At 35.6% G+C, this 18,047-nt stretch overlaps 3 protein-coding genes across 3 annotated transcripts; 1 reads left to right on the top strand and 2 right to left on the bottom strand.

Annotated features, from left to right (window-relative positions):
• Positions 1–174: 174 nt before the first annotated feature.
• Positions 175–4,841, top strand: si:ch211-140l13.3 (centromere protein J). The gene is made up of 11 exons (XM_019083369.2): positions 175–378; positions 504–588; positions 967–1,167; positions 1,423–1,521; positions 2,197–2,257; positions 2,373–2,437; positions 2,643–2,744; positions 2,826–2,963; positions 3,322–3,406; positions 3,592–3,712; positions 3,792–4,841. The coding sequence occupies exons 1-11, from the start codon at positions 302–304 to the stop codon at positions 3,979–3,981; spliced, it is 1,224 nt and encodes a 407-aa protein (XP_018938914.2). The 5' UTR covers positions 175–301; the 3' UTR covers positions 3,982–4,841.
• Positions 4,842–6,044: 1,203 nt separating this feature from the next.
• On the bottom strand, positions 6,045–8,901 carry ttll2 (tubulin tyrosine ligase-like family, member 2). Its single transcript, XM_019081183.2, is given in 3 exon segments — positions 6,045–6,182; positions 6,184–7,925; positions 8,784–8,901. Coding segments are annotated over 2 exon segments (1,725 nt in total). The 5' UTR covers positions 7,875–7,925; positions 8,784–8,901; the 3' UTR covers positions 6,045–6,148.
• A 1,116-nt stretch (positions 8,902–10,017) lies between these two features.
• On the bottom strand, positions 10,018–16,100 carry LOC109085162 (protein unc-93 homolog A). Its single transcript, XM_042778419.1, has 9 exons — positions 15,925–16,100; positions 14,414–14,595; positions 13,561–13,790; positions 13,352–13,471; positions 12,774–12,991; positions 12,112–12,247; positions 11,892–12,023; positions 11,528–11,709; positions 10,018–11,158 (listed from the first exon to the last, which is right to left on the bottom strand). The coding sequence occupies exons 1-9, from the start codon at positions 16,021–16,023 to the stop codon at positions 11,042–11,044; spliced, it is 1,416 nt and encodes a 471-aa protein (XP_042634353.1). The 5' UTR covers positions 16,024–16,100; the 3' UTR covers positions 10,018–11,041.
• Positions 16,101–18,047: the final 1,947 nt, after the last annotated feature.

Raw genomic sequence — 18,047 nt, 5'->3', positions numbered from 1 at the left:
GTGAGGACGGACCCAACTCTCAGTCTCAGCGGCCATTACGTCATCACCTCTCAAGGCACATAGATCACAAAGGTCAGAGTTTGGATTTTTCAGACGGAGACTACGCTAGTGATGCCCCGAGTGAGACTCGATTCAATGAAGGACAGCGCACTTCTACTCCTACGTCCAGTTCCTCAAGCTTCAGCAGCGATTCTGAACTCAAGAGCTTACAGGGGTCTATGGCTAACTGCTCCAAAAAACAGAAGAAAGGGGGACTGACAGTGACTTTAGACAACCTTCTGCTCCTGAACCCCTCACAAAGATGTTCCCAAAAGTCAAAGTTAATCCAGAAGACACCAGTCATGTCATGGGACTAGAGCAACCACATACTCCAATCAGGTTTTGTAGAAAGATGATTTTCACATTGTTTTATTTATTTTTATTTTTTGGTATTTTGAAAAGAAACTCTAGCCCTCAAGCTCAAGTTTCTATCTATGATTTAACATATTCATGAATTTGACTAGGGAAGAGATGGGAGAGCATGGTTTTAATGGTGAGGATGGCTGCAGATCTTTGCTCAGGCTTAAGAAAGAACTTCATGAACCTCAGGTAAAATCAACAACACATTTTAGACTTAATTTTTCTTCTTTTTTACATCACGTCTGCATATGTAACATGGTATAGAATCACCACTTTTCTTCTTAAGGTTCCAACAAGTTTCTTTTATTTTCACAGCAATTCCATGCAAGAACGAATTTTGGTTCTCCAAAGAACCTTTCACTGAACAGTTCTTAGTGTGAAGAACATTTTAATAATCTAAAGAACCTTTTTACACTTTAAAACACCTTTTGTGCGATGGAAAGGTTATTAGAATTCTATCCACCTTATTCTTCCCGTAAAAGCAGTTAATGAACTGGAAGTCTCGCACATTCACAGAAAACAGCTTACTTCAAAGTACTTAAAATTTTTAAATCATTGTGCATGTAGGATCTGAGACAGCAGATCTCATCTCTGAAGCAGAAGTTGATGGTAAGGGAGTCTCAGTGGTCGCAGGCCCACAGTCTCCTCCAGAGCCATGTTGAAGCCCTCACCCGAGAGAACCAGGAGCTTCACAGCAGGCTCAATGTGAACAAGAGATCGCACCAGAGTGCTGGCTCCTCTGCTCTTCAGCTTGGATCATACAACACAGTAAGAGCAAATTTACAACACTAGATTTCCACTAAAACTATAGAAACATTTTAAATGGAAATATAATTAACATATTTGAATTATTAAATACTTAAAAAATGGAGGGAATATTACCTATTGCAGGTTATCATCTTTACTCATAAAACAAAAATAAAAAAACCTGTTTATATGTTGCATATGGTGTTCACTTTTTATTGTATGTGATTGATTTTAATCTATTAAAACACTTTGTGGTTTATTAATGTTGTACTTCAGTTTGAGAAGAGAAGAGAGGAACCACAGAGGACCCCTCATATAAGGAGCGCAACTCCTGCCTTAAACAAAACCTCCATCCATAGGACGCAACAGGACAATGTTAGTATGCTAACATCATTAATGTGCATTATCAAAAACAGTAACTGTTTTTTGATCTGTAAAATATTTGTATTGCTTTAAAGTAAATGTGTAATTTTTTATCTTTAGTCATTTGTTAGGTAAGAACCCATACAACTAGTTGAACTAAACTCATTTCCTGTAAACCCGTTGAGGTGTGTAATATGTTCTCGAGTGCCTTTAAGCTCGTCAGAAATAATTTATGTTGCCTCTCAAAGCCCAGTGTCAAATAATCGACTCGGTTCCTTATAATTAATTCATGCATGGGTAATGCATCTACCCATCTCCATTTCATACAGTGTAAGTGTCAAATCCTGATTTTATATTGTAATTGTTTGCCCTGTTTATAATTAATAAACACACAGAGCTATTCAATATAAATGGCACATTTAGCCAGACCAGTGTATAGCATCACTTTCTTATTCAATCTGTGACTTTTATTGACCCACTTAAGTAATTAGTACTTAATCAGTACTTCTGTCCTGTTTTGTTGTAAATAAGTTCTTGTTTTAAGCATAAAATTTTGTTAGATTTATTAATTTTGTTTTCCAGATATTTGTACTGGAAAACAGAACAGAAATACTGATACACTTTTGTTCAGTGATACCTTTGCATTTTATTGAAAGCGTCTGGTTTTTCTTCTCCTTGAATGGCCAGGCAAATGGACGTTCTGTTACCAAAGCTAATAAGCTAACAGAATGCACAGACAACTCTTTGCGTACGTATATCCTCTCGTGCTTCATCTTCAATAAATCAACATACAAGCTGTCATCACATATTAGATGTACAGTGTACAACTTGCCATGTCTTGTGTGTTATGTTTTTCCAAAAAGGAAAGAATCCTGCACTTTCTATTGACACGCCATTGAACAATGCCATGATTACACAAGGCGGAAAGGTATTTAAATTTCTCTAGAAGGGATAGTTCAAGTGATGCAGTCAGCCAATATTAGTACACACAGAATTAGAGCATAAAGTTATGACACACACTTGTACAGGGTTTTATCCCATTGTATCACTCATTATGACAGAATAGTCAGACCCAGTCTTTATTATGAAATGTACAATGCATCATAGTATCATAATGACACTTTTGTCCACAGGAAAGTTTGTTTTATCATCATACTGACTGCAATGATACACAAATGGCATCCCAGGCCAGAAAATACAACGTACGTGAGGAAACCCGCTATCCGGATGGAAGGGTAATGAAGGTGTTTTCCGATTTGGAATTTTTATTACACAAAGCTTGCAGTACTTTTTCAAAATGTTCTACTTTTCATTAGGTAGAGCGTCTTTTTTGGAACGGATGCCGTGTGATCACATTCCGCAATGGAACGAAGAAAGAGATCGGTGTTGACAAGTCAGTCACTGTTACGTTCTTCAATGGCGATGTTAAACGGACACTGGCTGACGGGACTGTGGTGTGTATCACGAGTGAATAAGGAGTTCTTATCACGTCTGTTCCCACAGTTACTGGTGTATTGCAACATTTCAAAATTCAGTAATTACTTTACGGTTATCCACCAGAACGCAAACATGTTCCTACAGGTCCAAGCTTTGATTTTTGTCTCACGATTCTACAAGTGTGTCACACTTTTTTGTCTGTTCCTGCATTTGTATTCTTTAAATAAGTGTTCAGATCAGGATTATTACAGTTTTTTATTTCATTTTATTTTTTGGTTTCCAGTTTCTGTATGACGAAAACACAACCTGAGGGTTAAATTAACAATTAAACTCTTTTAAATTTCGCAGTTAACAATTTGACCTCTTTACATTTAGATATACTACCATTGTGATGCTCAGACAACACACTCAACTTATCCATCTGGATTGGAGGTTGTACAGTTTCCAAACAACCAGAGAGGTCAGAAAAATAATGCAAAAGACATACACATTTTCTAAGTTCTAAATAAAACATAGATTATTAAAGCATGTTACTTGCTTTCTTTATAAAGCTTTCTTTTTAATTATTTGTGAAATTTACTTTTACAGAACATTTCAGTGTAGTTTGGAATTTAAAATGTCTTTTTAAATGTTACTTTTTCCTAGAAAAACATCATCCTGATGGTACAAGGGAAATATCCTTCCCAGATGGCACGGTTAAGATTCTCCACTCCGATGGTCGAGAGGAGAGCATTTTTCCAGATGGAACTGTTGTCAAGATATCACAGTAAGATTAATGTCTGCCTTTACTGTTTGTTCGTTTCTTTTCTTCTTATTATTTACTCCCTTACATGCTGTTTCCACAGACATGGGGAAAAGGTGGTGGAGTTTACTAATGGGCAGAGAGAGATTCATACTTCACAGTACAAGCGAAGGATGTTCCCGGATGGAACGGTTAAAACTGTCTACACAAATGGGAGGCAAGAAACTAAGTTCTCATCTGGGAGGGTTCGCATTAAGAACAATGAAGGCATCATTATAATGGACAAAAAATGATCTTCTAAAAACCCTTTTCATGTTATTTATTTGTTGTTGTTTTTTTATTGACAGAATTTAGTAACTATTGTTTAGGTTATTTCACTGACAATATATTGAAAAAATACTTTTTTGGAGTTTCAGGTGCTGTTTTATATTTTATTTATGGTGAGTACTAAAGACACAACTCTACTGAAGCCATAATCAGGAAGCATTAGTGCAATTCAATGTTTTTTATTATGATTTCAACTGGCTAAAATCATCTAAATCTTTTTGATCTAAAGATATCAATAAACTTTTATGACAATCGGATGAACAAAGCCGGTTTATTTTTACATGTACTGTCAGCAGGCGTCTTGTATTTTTAATAGTTCCTCTTGGCATGAACACATTTGATACAGTATGCAGGTGAAGACTTGTGACCCTCTGAACTAGTGCTGACATTGTATTACACTGAAACACTCTGGTTTCAGTAGACGAACATTCCTGAAATAGTAAAGATGAGCTGGTAACAATGTTAACTTAAACCCCACTGTAGGAACAGTTCACGGACTGTAGGAACAGTTCACGGACTGTAGGAAGTTTATGTCATTTTTGGTCTTTATTTTATTTACAATAAGCCATACATTGTTATTTAATAATACATAATTTTAATCAATTATCACTCGCTTGGAAGTTATATATGTCATGTTCGTTTTAGATATTATTCGGTTTTATAGAAATTGGCACATAGAGAGGGTGTAACTCTGTGACCATTTACTGTTGTTTTTGAAGGGTGGATTTTAAGCATAGTTTCACTTCCATGTTATGTATATTTCCCCTGTTATGCCTTTAAAATACTCTGTTGTGAGTTTTACGTTTATTAAAATGTTCAAATATGTGTCAGCTTGTCTGTCTTCCTGCTTTGTTTTGTGGTTGTAGGTGTTTTTGTCTGACCTTAGTATATGAACGTGAAATGTACATTACCATTCAAAAGTTTGGGGTCAGGACATTTTTTTTAAAGAAATTAACACTTGTATTAAACAAGCATGCATTAAATTGATTTAAAGTGACAATAAAGACATTTATAATTTACATTCCTTGTTCAAGCTCTTGTTCTGTCCAGGCTAGACTATTGCAATGCTCTCTTGGCAGGTCTTCCAGCCAGTTCTATCAAACCTGTACAATTAATCCAGAACGCGGCAGCAAGATTAATTTTTAATGAGCCGAAAAGAATACACGTCACACCTCTGTTTATCAATTTGCACTGGCTACCAATAACTGCTCGCATAAAATTCAAGGCATTGATGTTTGCCTACAAAACCACCACTGGCTCTGCACCCCTTTACCTAAATTCATTACTTCAGACTTATGTGCCCTCTAGAAGCTTGCGTTCTGCAAGTTAACGTCGCTTGATTGTGCCATCCCAAAGAAGCACAAAGTCACTTTTACGGACTTTTAAATTAAATGTTCCCTCTTGGTGGAATGACCTGCCCAACTCAATCCGAGGCAGCTGAGTCCTTAGCCATCTTCAAGAATCTGCTTAAAACACATCTCTTCCATCTTTATTTGACCCTCTAACTTTTGCACTCACTATTCTAATTCTATTTAAAAAAAAAAAAAAAACTTACTACCTTTCTAATCTTTTTGTATTCTATTTTCTTTTCATTTATTATACAATTATAAAAAAGACCTCTAACATTAGTTTGCTCTATTCTTTTTCTATTCTATCTGTTTTCTTTTTTTTATTACAGTATATTATTTAAAAGCCCTTGCTACGTATACTGTGTTTAGGTTAACTGAGACTTGTTATAGCACTTATATATCATTGCTCTTTTGTTGTTTTTGATTGCTTCCATTGTCCTCATTTTTTAAGTCGCTTTGGATAAAAGCGTCTGCTAAATGACTAAATGTAATGTAAATGTAATAATGTTGCAAAAGGTTTCAGTTTCAAGATTTCTTTATCAAAGGATAAAAAAAAATAGAGAGAGCAGCACAAAAACATTTAGTAATAAGAGGAAATGATTCTGGAGCAACAAATCAGCATATTAAGCATAAAAGAAAATTCTGACTAAATTGGTAAAAAGCCATTATTATTTTATGTGCAATTACTATATACTATATGTGCTCTTCCCAGTTTCCTCCTCTTATGTTATGTTGTTTTGTAAGAAATTATAAACTGTGAAAAATTGGATCAGCTTGAACCATTTTACTTGACTTCTGAATTTAAGGAGCAGCATTTGCAGAAGAGGTGGATCTTTCGGCCCCCAAAGCAGAGGCTCAAATTTGTCCCTGCTACCAATGCTCTGACTGCTTTCCATCTTCGTCCTTTCTTTTTCCTTAAAGGAAGACACCAGTCGGTTTGTGAGTTTATGAACCTCGTTCGTAATAGCCTTAACATCTGCTTGGTCCTGAGAGGCTTTCCATGTAGCCTCATTAAAGGGAAACGTAAGTATGAAGTCGCCAACACGACAAGGAGGAACACCTCTGTCCTGAGTCACGCGGTTCCATGGGACGGCTGGAGACTTGAGTTTATGTACGCGAAGAGATGGTAACTTGCACACGATAGATGGTGTATTTCTGTGCGATTGCCTCGTGCTGTTAAATGTTGTGAGTTTTAGGTCATCAGATCCCACCTCGTCGTTAATTTCGTCGTATAACTTCTGAGGATCCTTTTCATGTCCAGTGGATTTTGAATTGAGGTGAACGGAGCAAGTAGCATAACCAGTGTTACTTCTAGTGTCTTGAGAACTTGAAGAGCCTGAGACAGACTGATTCCAGCTTTTGTTGCCAGATGGAGGTGCATGCAAAATCTTGGGCAACAAAAACCCATTAGAGATTTTTGGCCGTAAATACCGGCTACCCGATCTCTTCCTGCAGTATCCCTTCTGTCTGAAGCTATCAATCATCTTGTAGTTCATCAGGTCGATGATATCATTGATCAGCCCTTTCTTGACCGTTACATCAGCAGGGCAGTCCAATGAAAGCGCCGGACTGTGGTTGACCTCTAGAAGCCACGGTTTGTAGCTGGCGTCGATGAGGATATCAAACCCCAACAGTTCCAGACAGTTGGGGCTGGAGGGAATGCAAGGAATGGCTGTGAGCAGAGTCAACGTAACAATATTGCTGATCCTGTGCCACAGCAGAACTTCGTTAACATCTTGTTTGTGAAGAAAACTACGGAATCTGCTCATGGTCCACTTGCACCCTCGGCCTACTCGCTCTTTGTCCATGGCGTAGCACATTCCAAACTTATTAATGCTAGTATTTGTCAAATGAGAGTACAGGCTGTCTAAAGAAGCAAGGGTGTATTTTTCTGTGGCGAAACGCACTAGGCCTTCCTGGTGCATGTATATCACAAGAGGGGAGAAGCTTTTTACGCAAACGTAAATGCGTAGATCAAACTTGTAGCCTGAAATGAGAAGCGGGTTGCTGATGTATCTCTGCACGATTACCGAAGAGTCGTAGACCAAGTCCTTGATGTCTTCAAACAGAAATATACCTCTTCCTCTTGACAGGTCAACTGGCTTACAAATCCAGAAGCGGGACTTCCCTCTGTCAGTCGTGCGATTCCTATTGTACACCCCTAGAAACTTTCTGTACTCGTTTGGCAATATGAAAGCAGCAGGACTGAAGTCATACAGGGCTGTGCCGAAAGCGATCTTCATTCTTCTCATGTGTCGTGCCAGACAGTCCTTGCGTGTAATCTGGCTCATTTTGGGATGGTGGTTCAGTCTCTGCCAGGGCAGGATGTTTTCGTAGTCGGAGTTTCGGAAGCCAGAGCTTCTCCAGTAGAGGTTCCAGTCTCCTTCCTCCTGCTCCTCTTCATCATACTCCTCCCAGCCACGCTCCAGCAGCACCTCACGTACCACCTGAGGAGCTCCTCCATGCAGCCTGAACACCAGGGGAGCAAAACCACATTCCCTTTCGGCCATAGAGAAGATCCAAGTGCCTCCAAGAAATCATGTAAGTCAGTTCTCTGAATTCTGCATGGAACAGGGGAAATCACATTGGTTTAGTTTTCCAACGGATCCTGCTGTTCTCTTCTGGAAATACTGGAAATGCCTGCATTTGCTGCTACTTATGCAGATCAATTAGTAATTAATACAGCTTATAAATTATAAATCATGTGGATACAATGCACCTCAACATTTCTTTTACAGTTTGTCAAAAATAAAAAGTAACGGATTAATACAGTCATATGCCAGCTGTTTAGATAAAACAGCCCTCCAAATATAATCATGTTCATGTGAAGGACCCCATATCATAAAAAGGAATTGTATAGGATGTTATTTATAGTGAAAAATGTATATTATATATATGTCTGAACTATTTATTTTTTATTAAGTTTCCTATTGCATCTTCTATTCATAGTACTGTCCTGTATTTATTTATTTATTTTAATCGAATTATTCTTAATCTTATTTTTTTTAATTGTCTATTTATTTGTACATTTTCCCACATTGTTTTCCCCTAAACTTTTTCATGGACCCCCTAGTATTTCCTTGCAGCCTCCAGATTGACGACAACTAGTCTTCAATCTAGTTTTGGCAGTCATGATAATACATTTACGTTACTCATCGACTGATTAATATCAACCAGATCATTCTTGTGCATGTAAACTCAGTCATAGTACTCTTATGAGTCAAAGCGATGCATTTTTGATTACACCCAGTTTCTAAAAAAATAAAAAATAAAGCACAACCTTGTATTGCCAGCATATAATTAATAAAATTTACCTCAATTTATTGCACCTATTGAAATATTTAGGTCGAATTTCACTTCTTTCTTTTTTTTCGATTTCAGAATCGTTTGTAGAGAATATTTGCAATAATCACTCTTACCTGACCGAGCCCTGTTACCTGGTAGATCCTCGACGGAGTTCCTGTCAGACGGGTTGAGTCTCCTTTTGTGTCCTCTGCTCTGGTCATCTTTCGTTGCTAGGAAACCTTTGAATAAAAGCGCGCCATTTGAGCTGCTGACAACAGTGGCGTTCCCTTGCGCGAGCGGTACAGGTGACGTCACCACGTGTGAATCAGCGTTAAACGTTAATCGAACCAAAGCGATTTGCAAAAAAAAAAAAAAAAAAAAAAAAAAAAAATATATATATATATATATATATATATATATATATATATATATATATATATATATTATATAATATATATATATATATATATATATATATATATATATATATATATATATAATATATATATTAATGTATTCTTTTTAACATTGCATAGAGTTTATCCGTCTAAATATGTTTCGGGGATATTTAAATTGAATGTATTATAGCTAACTGACAAATATTGAAGATGTTATCTTATAAATGAAACATTGCAACCATTTTTCACACAGAAGTGGGAGTTCAATTGTGTGGCCCTCATGTCACATAATGGCATCAATAGACAAAACGAAAACACTACCACCTACTGGAGATCAAAATACAACTACTAAAAGGTAAGGACCAGTTTACTATCAGTGAGAATGCTGCCATCTACTGGTCACAATGAAAAGGAATATAGAGGCTGTAGTGCGTTGATCTGTTCATAAATTGTGCATTTGCGCACATGCTATACACACAATAAAACATTACATGTTATATGTACCATAAGTGTGTATTTACCATTAGGGAGAAAGCACAAATAAATAAAGTAATTTAACCTGCAGGCTTCCTAGCAGATTGCAGGTTGCACACAGAGACAGCAAATCTGATAGTCCATCTGTTAGTATTATATTGGGAAATTAATTAATTTCTGTCATGGTTAGTCATGTAAAATACTCACTGCTTAAAGGAGAATAGATCATAATTTCACCGTATCTTCAGCCCATTGTATATTTACTGGTTTTATTTTAAGTTCAGGTGCTTTTTCATTACAGTTTTCCTAAAATTAAAAATATCTAACTGTTCCAGGTTTAATCCCTGACTTTTGGAATATACAGTGTGTCGTGGAAACAGAATATTTGTAGCCTACACTGTCTGGTAAGAATCCAAACACGTTGTTTTCTTCAAATGTAGAGATCTGTTTAACATTTTTTAGAGCTGTTATAAAAATGTTTCTTGTAAGCTGTGCATGTCTTTGTCACATATTTATTGCTATCATTCAGAGATGTCTAACCAGAGTTATTGCCTGTATTACAACCCAGGTGCACAGAATGAGATTCAATAACCTTGTTCTGTTACATTGTTCATTCATGTCTTACATAACAGCAGTAATAACCCAATAACCATTGCTTCAGGAAGAATGTAAAATCTGCAAAAAAAATTTTTTTTTTTTTAAAGCTTCATAATGACTCACTCAGAAAATCTATATGGGAATCTCAGGAAGATCCTGTAACATGTAAATGCCCTTGAAATGTAAAAGACATTGCTGATAAAGGCTGTAAAGATTATAATCTGTGTAATCTTTTTTTATTACTTCTATTATTTTAATCTTGTGGCAGTATTTACATTTCGTGTAATATTCTGTGTGGAATGATTATTATATAATTTCTTATGTTATTTTTTATGTTCTCAGTAGATTATTATCTAGATCTCATCCCGTGATTTTCGTTTTGTAGATTTGGCATGTGATCTTTGACTCAGCATAATAAATGCGATAGGAAACTGGCACAGTCCCTGGTGTAATAGAATTCAAAGTCATGTTTCTGGGAAAAAAAGCTGATTTGCTACATATAGACAGCGATCCCAAAACGATACAAACCTACTTTATGATCATATTTTTTTATCTTCTAAACACTTTGTAAATCTTCACCTTTCAACACTCAACCTGGCATGTTCACATTTAACATGCAGCATTCAGTCTGCTGCACTTACTGCAAATATGAGAAAACCACAATAAACATATTAAAAGAAAAAAGTATTTGAATGCATATACTGAAAGAAATTATTTGTGCTTTTGTACAGATATAAAGAATATTAAAGAAAATTATCAAAACTTTTACATGCTACATCAAAAACAAAACAAAACAGAATCGTTTCTCAACACTTTCATAAACATACTGTAAAAATAATCTCTGAATGACAATAACAACAACAACAATCAACATTTTACATACTGAGATCCATACTGAGGCAAAAATATCAACCAAAATCTATTTACAGTTTTGTTTGAGAGATAATATATTTGTCATTTAATTCTTTGAAGTCAGCCTTTTCTGGTTTATGCAAGTCATCAGTAGTCACTTGTGGAGTTGGATGCTTGTACTCGTTGTACTCAACGTAAAGGTAAGTCGGGGAAGTCGTGGCCTAATGGTTTAGAGAGTCGGACTCCCAATCGAAGGGTTGTGAGTTCGAGTCTCGGGCCGGCAGGAATTGTTGGTGGGGGGAGTGCATGTACAGTTCTCTCTCCACCTTCAATACCATGACTTAGGTGCCCTTGAGCAAGGCATCGAACCCCCAACTGCTCCCCGGGCGCCGCAGCATAAAAATGGCTGCCCACTGCTCCGGGTGTGTGTTCACAGTGTGTGTGTGTTCACTGCTCTGTGTGTGTGCACTTCGGATGGGTTAAATGCAGAGCACGAATTCTGAGTATGGGTCACCATACTTGGCTGAATGTCACGTCACTTTCACTTTCACTTTCACTTTCAAAACGTAAAGGTAAGTTACCATAGTAAGGGCAAGAACAGCCAGAGCAACGTAGATTTTGGTGGACAGGCAGATGAATGTGCTGTAAGCAAAGGCTATAACAAAACCGAGTGACTCCCACATGCGGTAGTTGGCAAATGCTGCTTCCTTGTCCTTAGCAAAGAGAATGCCATAAAGTGCTGCAAATAAGATAAACACACAGTATAATGACTACACAATATATTTATAAATTAAAAACACTGTTTGTAATTGTCTGTAGACTGTTTTCTCAGACTTTTGCACCCAAAACTATCAATTTTATACTTGTAGTAATAACTTAACTGTATAGATAACTAAGTGGTATGCAGTATGAAGCACTCACCATTGGTTTGTGTTTGCCACACAGCGTCTGCCATCCCCCAGAGGGCTGGAAACACAAAGAACACGCCCAGCTGGTCCGGATGAGGCTTCCAGTACAAAAGACCCAGAAAACAGCCCAGGTTTGTCACTGCAGCTGTAAAAGTGTAGTAAAATAGAATGAACATAAATTTTAGCAACCATACTTAATCTTTAAACCATATGTCAACCTGTTCTTGTATTACCCAAGCAAAAGAGGGCGATTCTTCCAGTGTATTGAGCCAGTCTACCAAATGCGAATGAGCACAGGGAGTTAGAAGCACCAAAGCAGATCATCACAAAGCCAACGTAGTGTATTCCTATCGCACAAGTCACATAGTTCTGCAGGGGAAATAGGGTCGCAAACATATTAAATTCATGTTTCATTAGGATTAATTAGTATTCATGTACTCCCAGTCTGCATATGGCAGGGCCGTTACCACTATAGACAACAATAATAGGGCCTATATTTGAAATTCTTGCACTTCTCTGCTACCCTCCATTACGCAGCGCTCTGTTTGTTGTTAGGCTGATGAAAAGTTACAATTTTAACTTCGGCTGGTCTGCTTATTAACTTACAAACTTAAATCAAAAAGTTTAACGATAGAAACAGTAATATAGTGTACAGTGATGCAAACTACTCAACTTTCTTTCTCATATATGGTATCATTTACATGATTAATTTAATAACAGAATATGATGAGACAAGATACGTATTGTTTCGACATAAAAATAAATGTGCATGTGTGTATATTTTAACTTAGCATTTGAAAATAGTTTAAAATGTTTACTTGTTGACTAGAATTAGACCTAGAATTTCCTTTACGGTTCTATTTCTTTATGCTTCATTTAAGGCATGGTGGTGTACCTTTGTGTATTCACCAGCGAGGAAACTTTGCTCAAACCCACTGTACATGGTCAATGGGATGAGAAGCAACAATCTAGGATCTCTCAAGAGCTTGAAGGTAGCCAGAAAGGTGCTGCAAAATGACTTGTTGCCCTTGGTTTTACGAAATTCTCTGGCCAGATCTCGGTCGATGTTGTCCAGGAAAACCGCCACAAAAATGATGGCCAGAACCCCCACACCTCATGGACCAGGAAACACTAAGTTAGGAAATTCCTAGATTAATGGAAACTAGATCTGTGTATTTCCTGAAAGAAATGTAAATGGTACTTGTCCATTACTAGGCGCCTGCTTGTTTTTGGTGGTTCTATGCATTGCTCTGTGTGTTCTGAATAGTTCTAAGCCATTGCCTACACAAATTGCTGGATCAATCTTTAATTTTAAACACTGCTAATAACAGTATTTTTATGTTTACTGTAATACAGGAGGAGAATTTGGACATTCAAAGCTAGATCTTTTTTTCAGTGGACAGTTATGAATGAAATCATTCAACGGTTGACTAAACTAGTTTTTGGACACAAATATGAATGATTGTTACCCACCAATATAGCTGCCTAGCAGTGTGTTCACTAGGTGTCTTGCTGGAAGGGTTGAGTTTGCGACTGTGAAATTTTCAACACATGATGTCGCACCACAGAACTGCAGGTTCTCCTCAGGGACTTCTAGAAATGAATAAACGCCCGGTGTATTTACAGTCACCCAAATAAATAAATAAAAAAGGACACTGGCAGAGTATTTAATCCAACTGTACCTATGCTAGTATCCTGGCCAAATATCAGAGATGACATGAGGTTTCCCCACACCGCTGATGACTGAAAAATGAAGAAAAAGATGCCAAAATATTGGTTGATGATATCCTGGCCCTTCTTGTTGATTTTCTGGCCTCGTTTGTTTCCACTTATTGTGAGATAAGTGCATTTTGCAGACCACAGCGGTGAACCTCCCATACCCAGAATAGCAGAGGTTGTCATCAGACTTGGCCTGCAGACAAAAATGATGAAGTGAGGTGCTGTATGATGCGTTGAAACACACTACAGATTTATTTCTAACTTAACTGAACTAACAGAACCTTCAGCTCTTAAATGTTAAATTGAAATGTTTGAGGTCAGTAAATAGCAGCACAACTGTTTTCAACATTGATAACAATAAGAAATGTTTCTTGAGCAGTAAATCGGCATATTATAATGATTTCTGAAGGATCATGTGACACTGAAGACTGGAGCAATGATGCAGAAAATTCAGCTTTTCCTTCTCAAGAAAAAATTTAATTTTAAAATATATTAAAACTGAAATCAGTTATTTCATATAAATGTTTTTATTGTATTTTTGATCAAATAAATGCAGCTTTGGTAAGAAAATACTTCTTCCAAAAATATTAAAAATCTTACTGACTCCAAACTTTTGAACAGTATAAAAATATTAAATATATAACAATATAAATATATCTGTCTTGTATTTAACACATATTAGACATTTCAGGCCTGGGATTTGAAACTGTGTCTCACACATGCACAAGAATAATGCCATTTTGAACTTATACTGTAAGCAACTATGCTTGCATATTTGTTTAAATTGTTCAACAAATCAGTACAAAAGACACACACCAGCCTGGCGCAAGGTTTCCAAAGGAATATGCCACATAACAACCCATAGAAAGGACGATGGTCCATTTACAGCCCAGATTTTTGATCATTATTGGAGGCAGAAACATCGAGGACAAAATGATAGCTCCATAGATGACACTGAGAGAAATAACACCCATTCCATCCTCAGCATTAAGACTGCTCTGTAATGTACAAACATGCTTTCATCAATATAAATACACCTATAAAATCAAAACAACGATACAGTTATTTGTGTAACAAATCAATGTAAGAGTGTTTCTTCATTAGGTAACTGTTCTGTATAGGACAATTTGAAAGACAATATGCTTTACATAAATCATTACGGTTTTACACTGTAAAATCTAATAAGTCGGGCTTACTTAAAAAAAGTATGTAAACTGATTGCCTTGAAAAAACTAAGTAAAGTGAAATAGGAATAGTATGTTGTACTGACAAATGCTTAGTTAGTATAGTTAACTTACACAAGAGTTCTAGTAACTAAAAAAGAACTGTAGGGGGTACCCTTTCATAGCTACTCACTGACTCCCAGAATGCATTGCGCAGAATAAATTATGCAGTTGCTTTGTTTTACAGTTGTTGTTTTTATTTGCCAATTTTATTTGCTGTCTTGTGTCAGTAGTAGCACAACAAAAAAGAGCAAATAAAATGGCTATTGTTACAATTAATGAATTAATAAATTAAACTTAATTGTTACCATTGTTGTGATTCACGTGATGAATGTTTAAGTCTGTGTGCGACTTCAGCATATTACCACACACTATTTAAGGATTATATAAAAAGCATATCAAGGTATTTATGAAAAATAAAATCTCAAAAATGTCATTATTAAACACACACAGAAAAATGTTTTAGTTAAAAAATAGGTCATTTTATAAAAGCAACCTATTTATTACATCTCTTTGAAATCAAGTAACTCTGATTTCATGATGCATTGCTGCAAATTTATAGTAACATAAATGAAGTTTCATGTGCCCAACCAAAGGGAACGCTAATCACTATAATGGTGAGCTAAAAAAAAAAAAAAAAAAACGGGCAATTAGCAACATATTAGTGCACTGCTGCCTCTCACTGGTTTATTAATGTCATTGGTTCCTTTGTGGCTACTTGAATATTTTAAGTAAGTGTCACTCAAAACAGCAAGTAAATTGTTTTATTTGCCTTGAAAGTAGCTGAAACTTAATAAAACCTAGTAAGTATAACAACTAAGTAAAGATAACTAATTAAATCTAAGTAAGGTAAACTATTGGATTTTACAGTGTAGGGGACAGATTTTAATAGCTTTAACTGTTTCTATTTCATTACTTTATTATTATTATGCAGTGTAACTTGATTCAGTATTTTAATTTTGCCTCCCACCCAACTTTTTAAACTTTTATTTATGTTAAATAAATTATCTGCTTTGCAACTACAAAGAGTCATGTTTTATGTATATTTGTGTAGATATTTATGTGTACAATTTGTATCTATTATCTCTGATTTCTGTTTGTTACCTGTAAACTCTGCAGCCCTCCATATGCTGTGAATAAGAGCAAAAATCCAAATGAAACCACAAGGACATTTTTGGTGGTTCGGCTCATCAATTTTTTCATCCTGAAATCCTGTGAATGCTTCAAAAGGGATAAATTCCTTCAGTGAAAGACAAAACAGATTCTAGATTGACTTGGGAGTCACACTGAGCTAATATAACAAGGCTGAACACGCTCTAGGACAAAGTTCAGTAATGCAGTCATAAAAGCATCCAGTTTTTGGATGACTAAAGTTGAGTCAGTGAAAAACAAACTGATCTATTATCAGTTACTAAAGTGTTTTTAACACAAGTTTTCCTCTGCTTTTTCCCATGAAATAGAAAGACAGATGGCTGTTCTCATAGCACTGAATTCAAAACATGAACATAAGTTATAAAACAAGCCTATATTTGTCACTAAAAATGGTTTAATAGTTTTTACTGCAGTTGTCATGTGGAATGTTTTTATGGTGTCAGTATGTTTTATTGTGCCATTTTCTACATGTGTAAATGTAGTCACATCAGCCAAGACACATTTTAACAGTAATATATTTAAATGACAGATTTTACTGCACAGTTTGTCTTGAATATGCAGACACTAAGAGACTGCTGAGCTGACTGGGTGTCTTGTTTACTGTATTTTTGATTGGTGACTGGTGAGCATAAAAGACACTTCTTTCAAAAACATTCAAAAATTTTACCAACCCCAATCTTTTGAATGGAATAAACATATTTTTTTCAAAAATATTTTATGGTAGCTTCCATAACCATTCCATAATAATATGCACTGCAGTATATATAATAATATGCAGTATATAAGTGTATATATATATATATATATATATATATATATATATATATATATGTATATATATTATTTCACAATATTAAATTAGTTTGTAATAATATTTCACAGAATTACTGTTTTTACTTAGTTTTTATTTTTGATCAAATAAAAAAGACTTATTAAAAAAACAACTACAAAAAACAAACACATTTGAAGGCTACAAACAGATATTTAAATTGTAATAATGTTTCACAATATTACTGTTTTTACTGTTCATTTATATTTTATTGTTATTTTACTATATTTTACTGTATAAAAACCATAAGAGACTTCTTTCAAAAACATTCTTACAAACTCCGAACTTCTAAACAGTGTAAATATAAGTTTCCATAACACTGTCATGTGCTGCACATTTCACAGTAATATATTTAAATGACCGAATTTACTGCAGTTTGTCCTCTCTTAATCTGCAGACAAGAAAAGACTGTTGACCAGCTGTCTTGTCAACATTAAATGGTTTTTATTATTTATCATTATACAAGAGTAGAAATGCCTTTTCCCTGCAAACTCCCACAACGTTTCCTGCAGGAATCATTTGGTATTTAAACTGATTAAGTGTTACTGTAAGTTATTGCATATTTTGAACCTAACTAGCCCACATGTGTGGCTAAGAAGTTAACTGTACACCACTCCCTTATACAGCTGGAAGCTTAGTTACCATGACAACATGGTAAATGGACTGTGTTGAATTAAAAAAAAAACATTTTTGAAACATTTTTCTTGATGTGGACGTCTATAGCCTTTACTTGCAATGTTTACTCTAGTCACATCCTTGTGCATTGTGCATTGAAATATCTTTCAATTATATATGAGCATATACAAACCTTGAACTTTTGTTGCTGTCATAAAACATGTTGAATTGTTGAAGATTCTAGGAGGTTGTGCTGTAATGTGAATGTAGTGACGGCAAAAGGTTGTCATTATGGACATGTGTTGTACAACTTTAACTTTTAATATATATAGAGTAGCACTTCCTCACATTCCTTATCGCTTTTATTCAAGGGTTACCACAGGTACAAAATAAAATATTAAAGGAATTGTGCAACCAAAAATTAAGAAAACAGATTAGGAAAAAATTAGCATTACATCACTTGATGATAAAAACATCACAATAATCCACAAGTAATCCACACGTCTTCAGTCCATCAGTTAACATTTTGTAAAGTGAAAAACTGCATGTTACAAACCATTGCTTCTGGCCAAAATACGACTCCTCTACCCATAATATTGCTTTTTCCACAAAGCCACGAGACATTACTTGA

Source organism: Cyprinus carpio, chromosome A20 (genome assembly GCF_018340385.1).
Source record: "Cyprinus carpio isolate SPL01 chromosome A20, ASM1834038v1, whole genome shotgun sequence".
NCBI classification, from domain to species: domain Eukaryota; kingdom Metazoa; phylum Chordata; class Actinopteri; order Cypriniformes; family Cyprinidae; genus Cyprinus; species Cyprinus carpio.
Note: the sequence above shows the minus strand (reverse complement) of the source record. Positions and strands in the feature narration are given on the sequence as shown.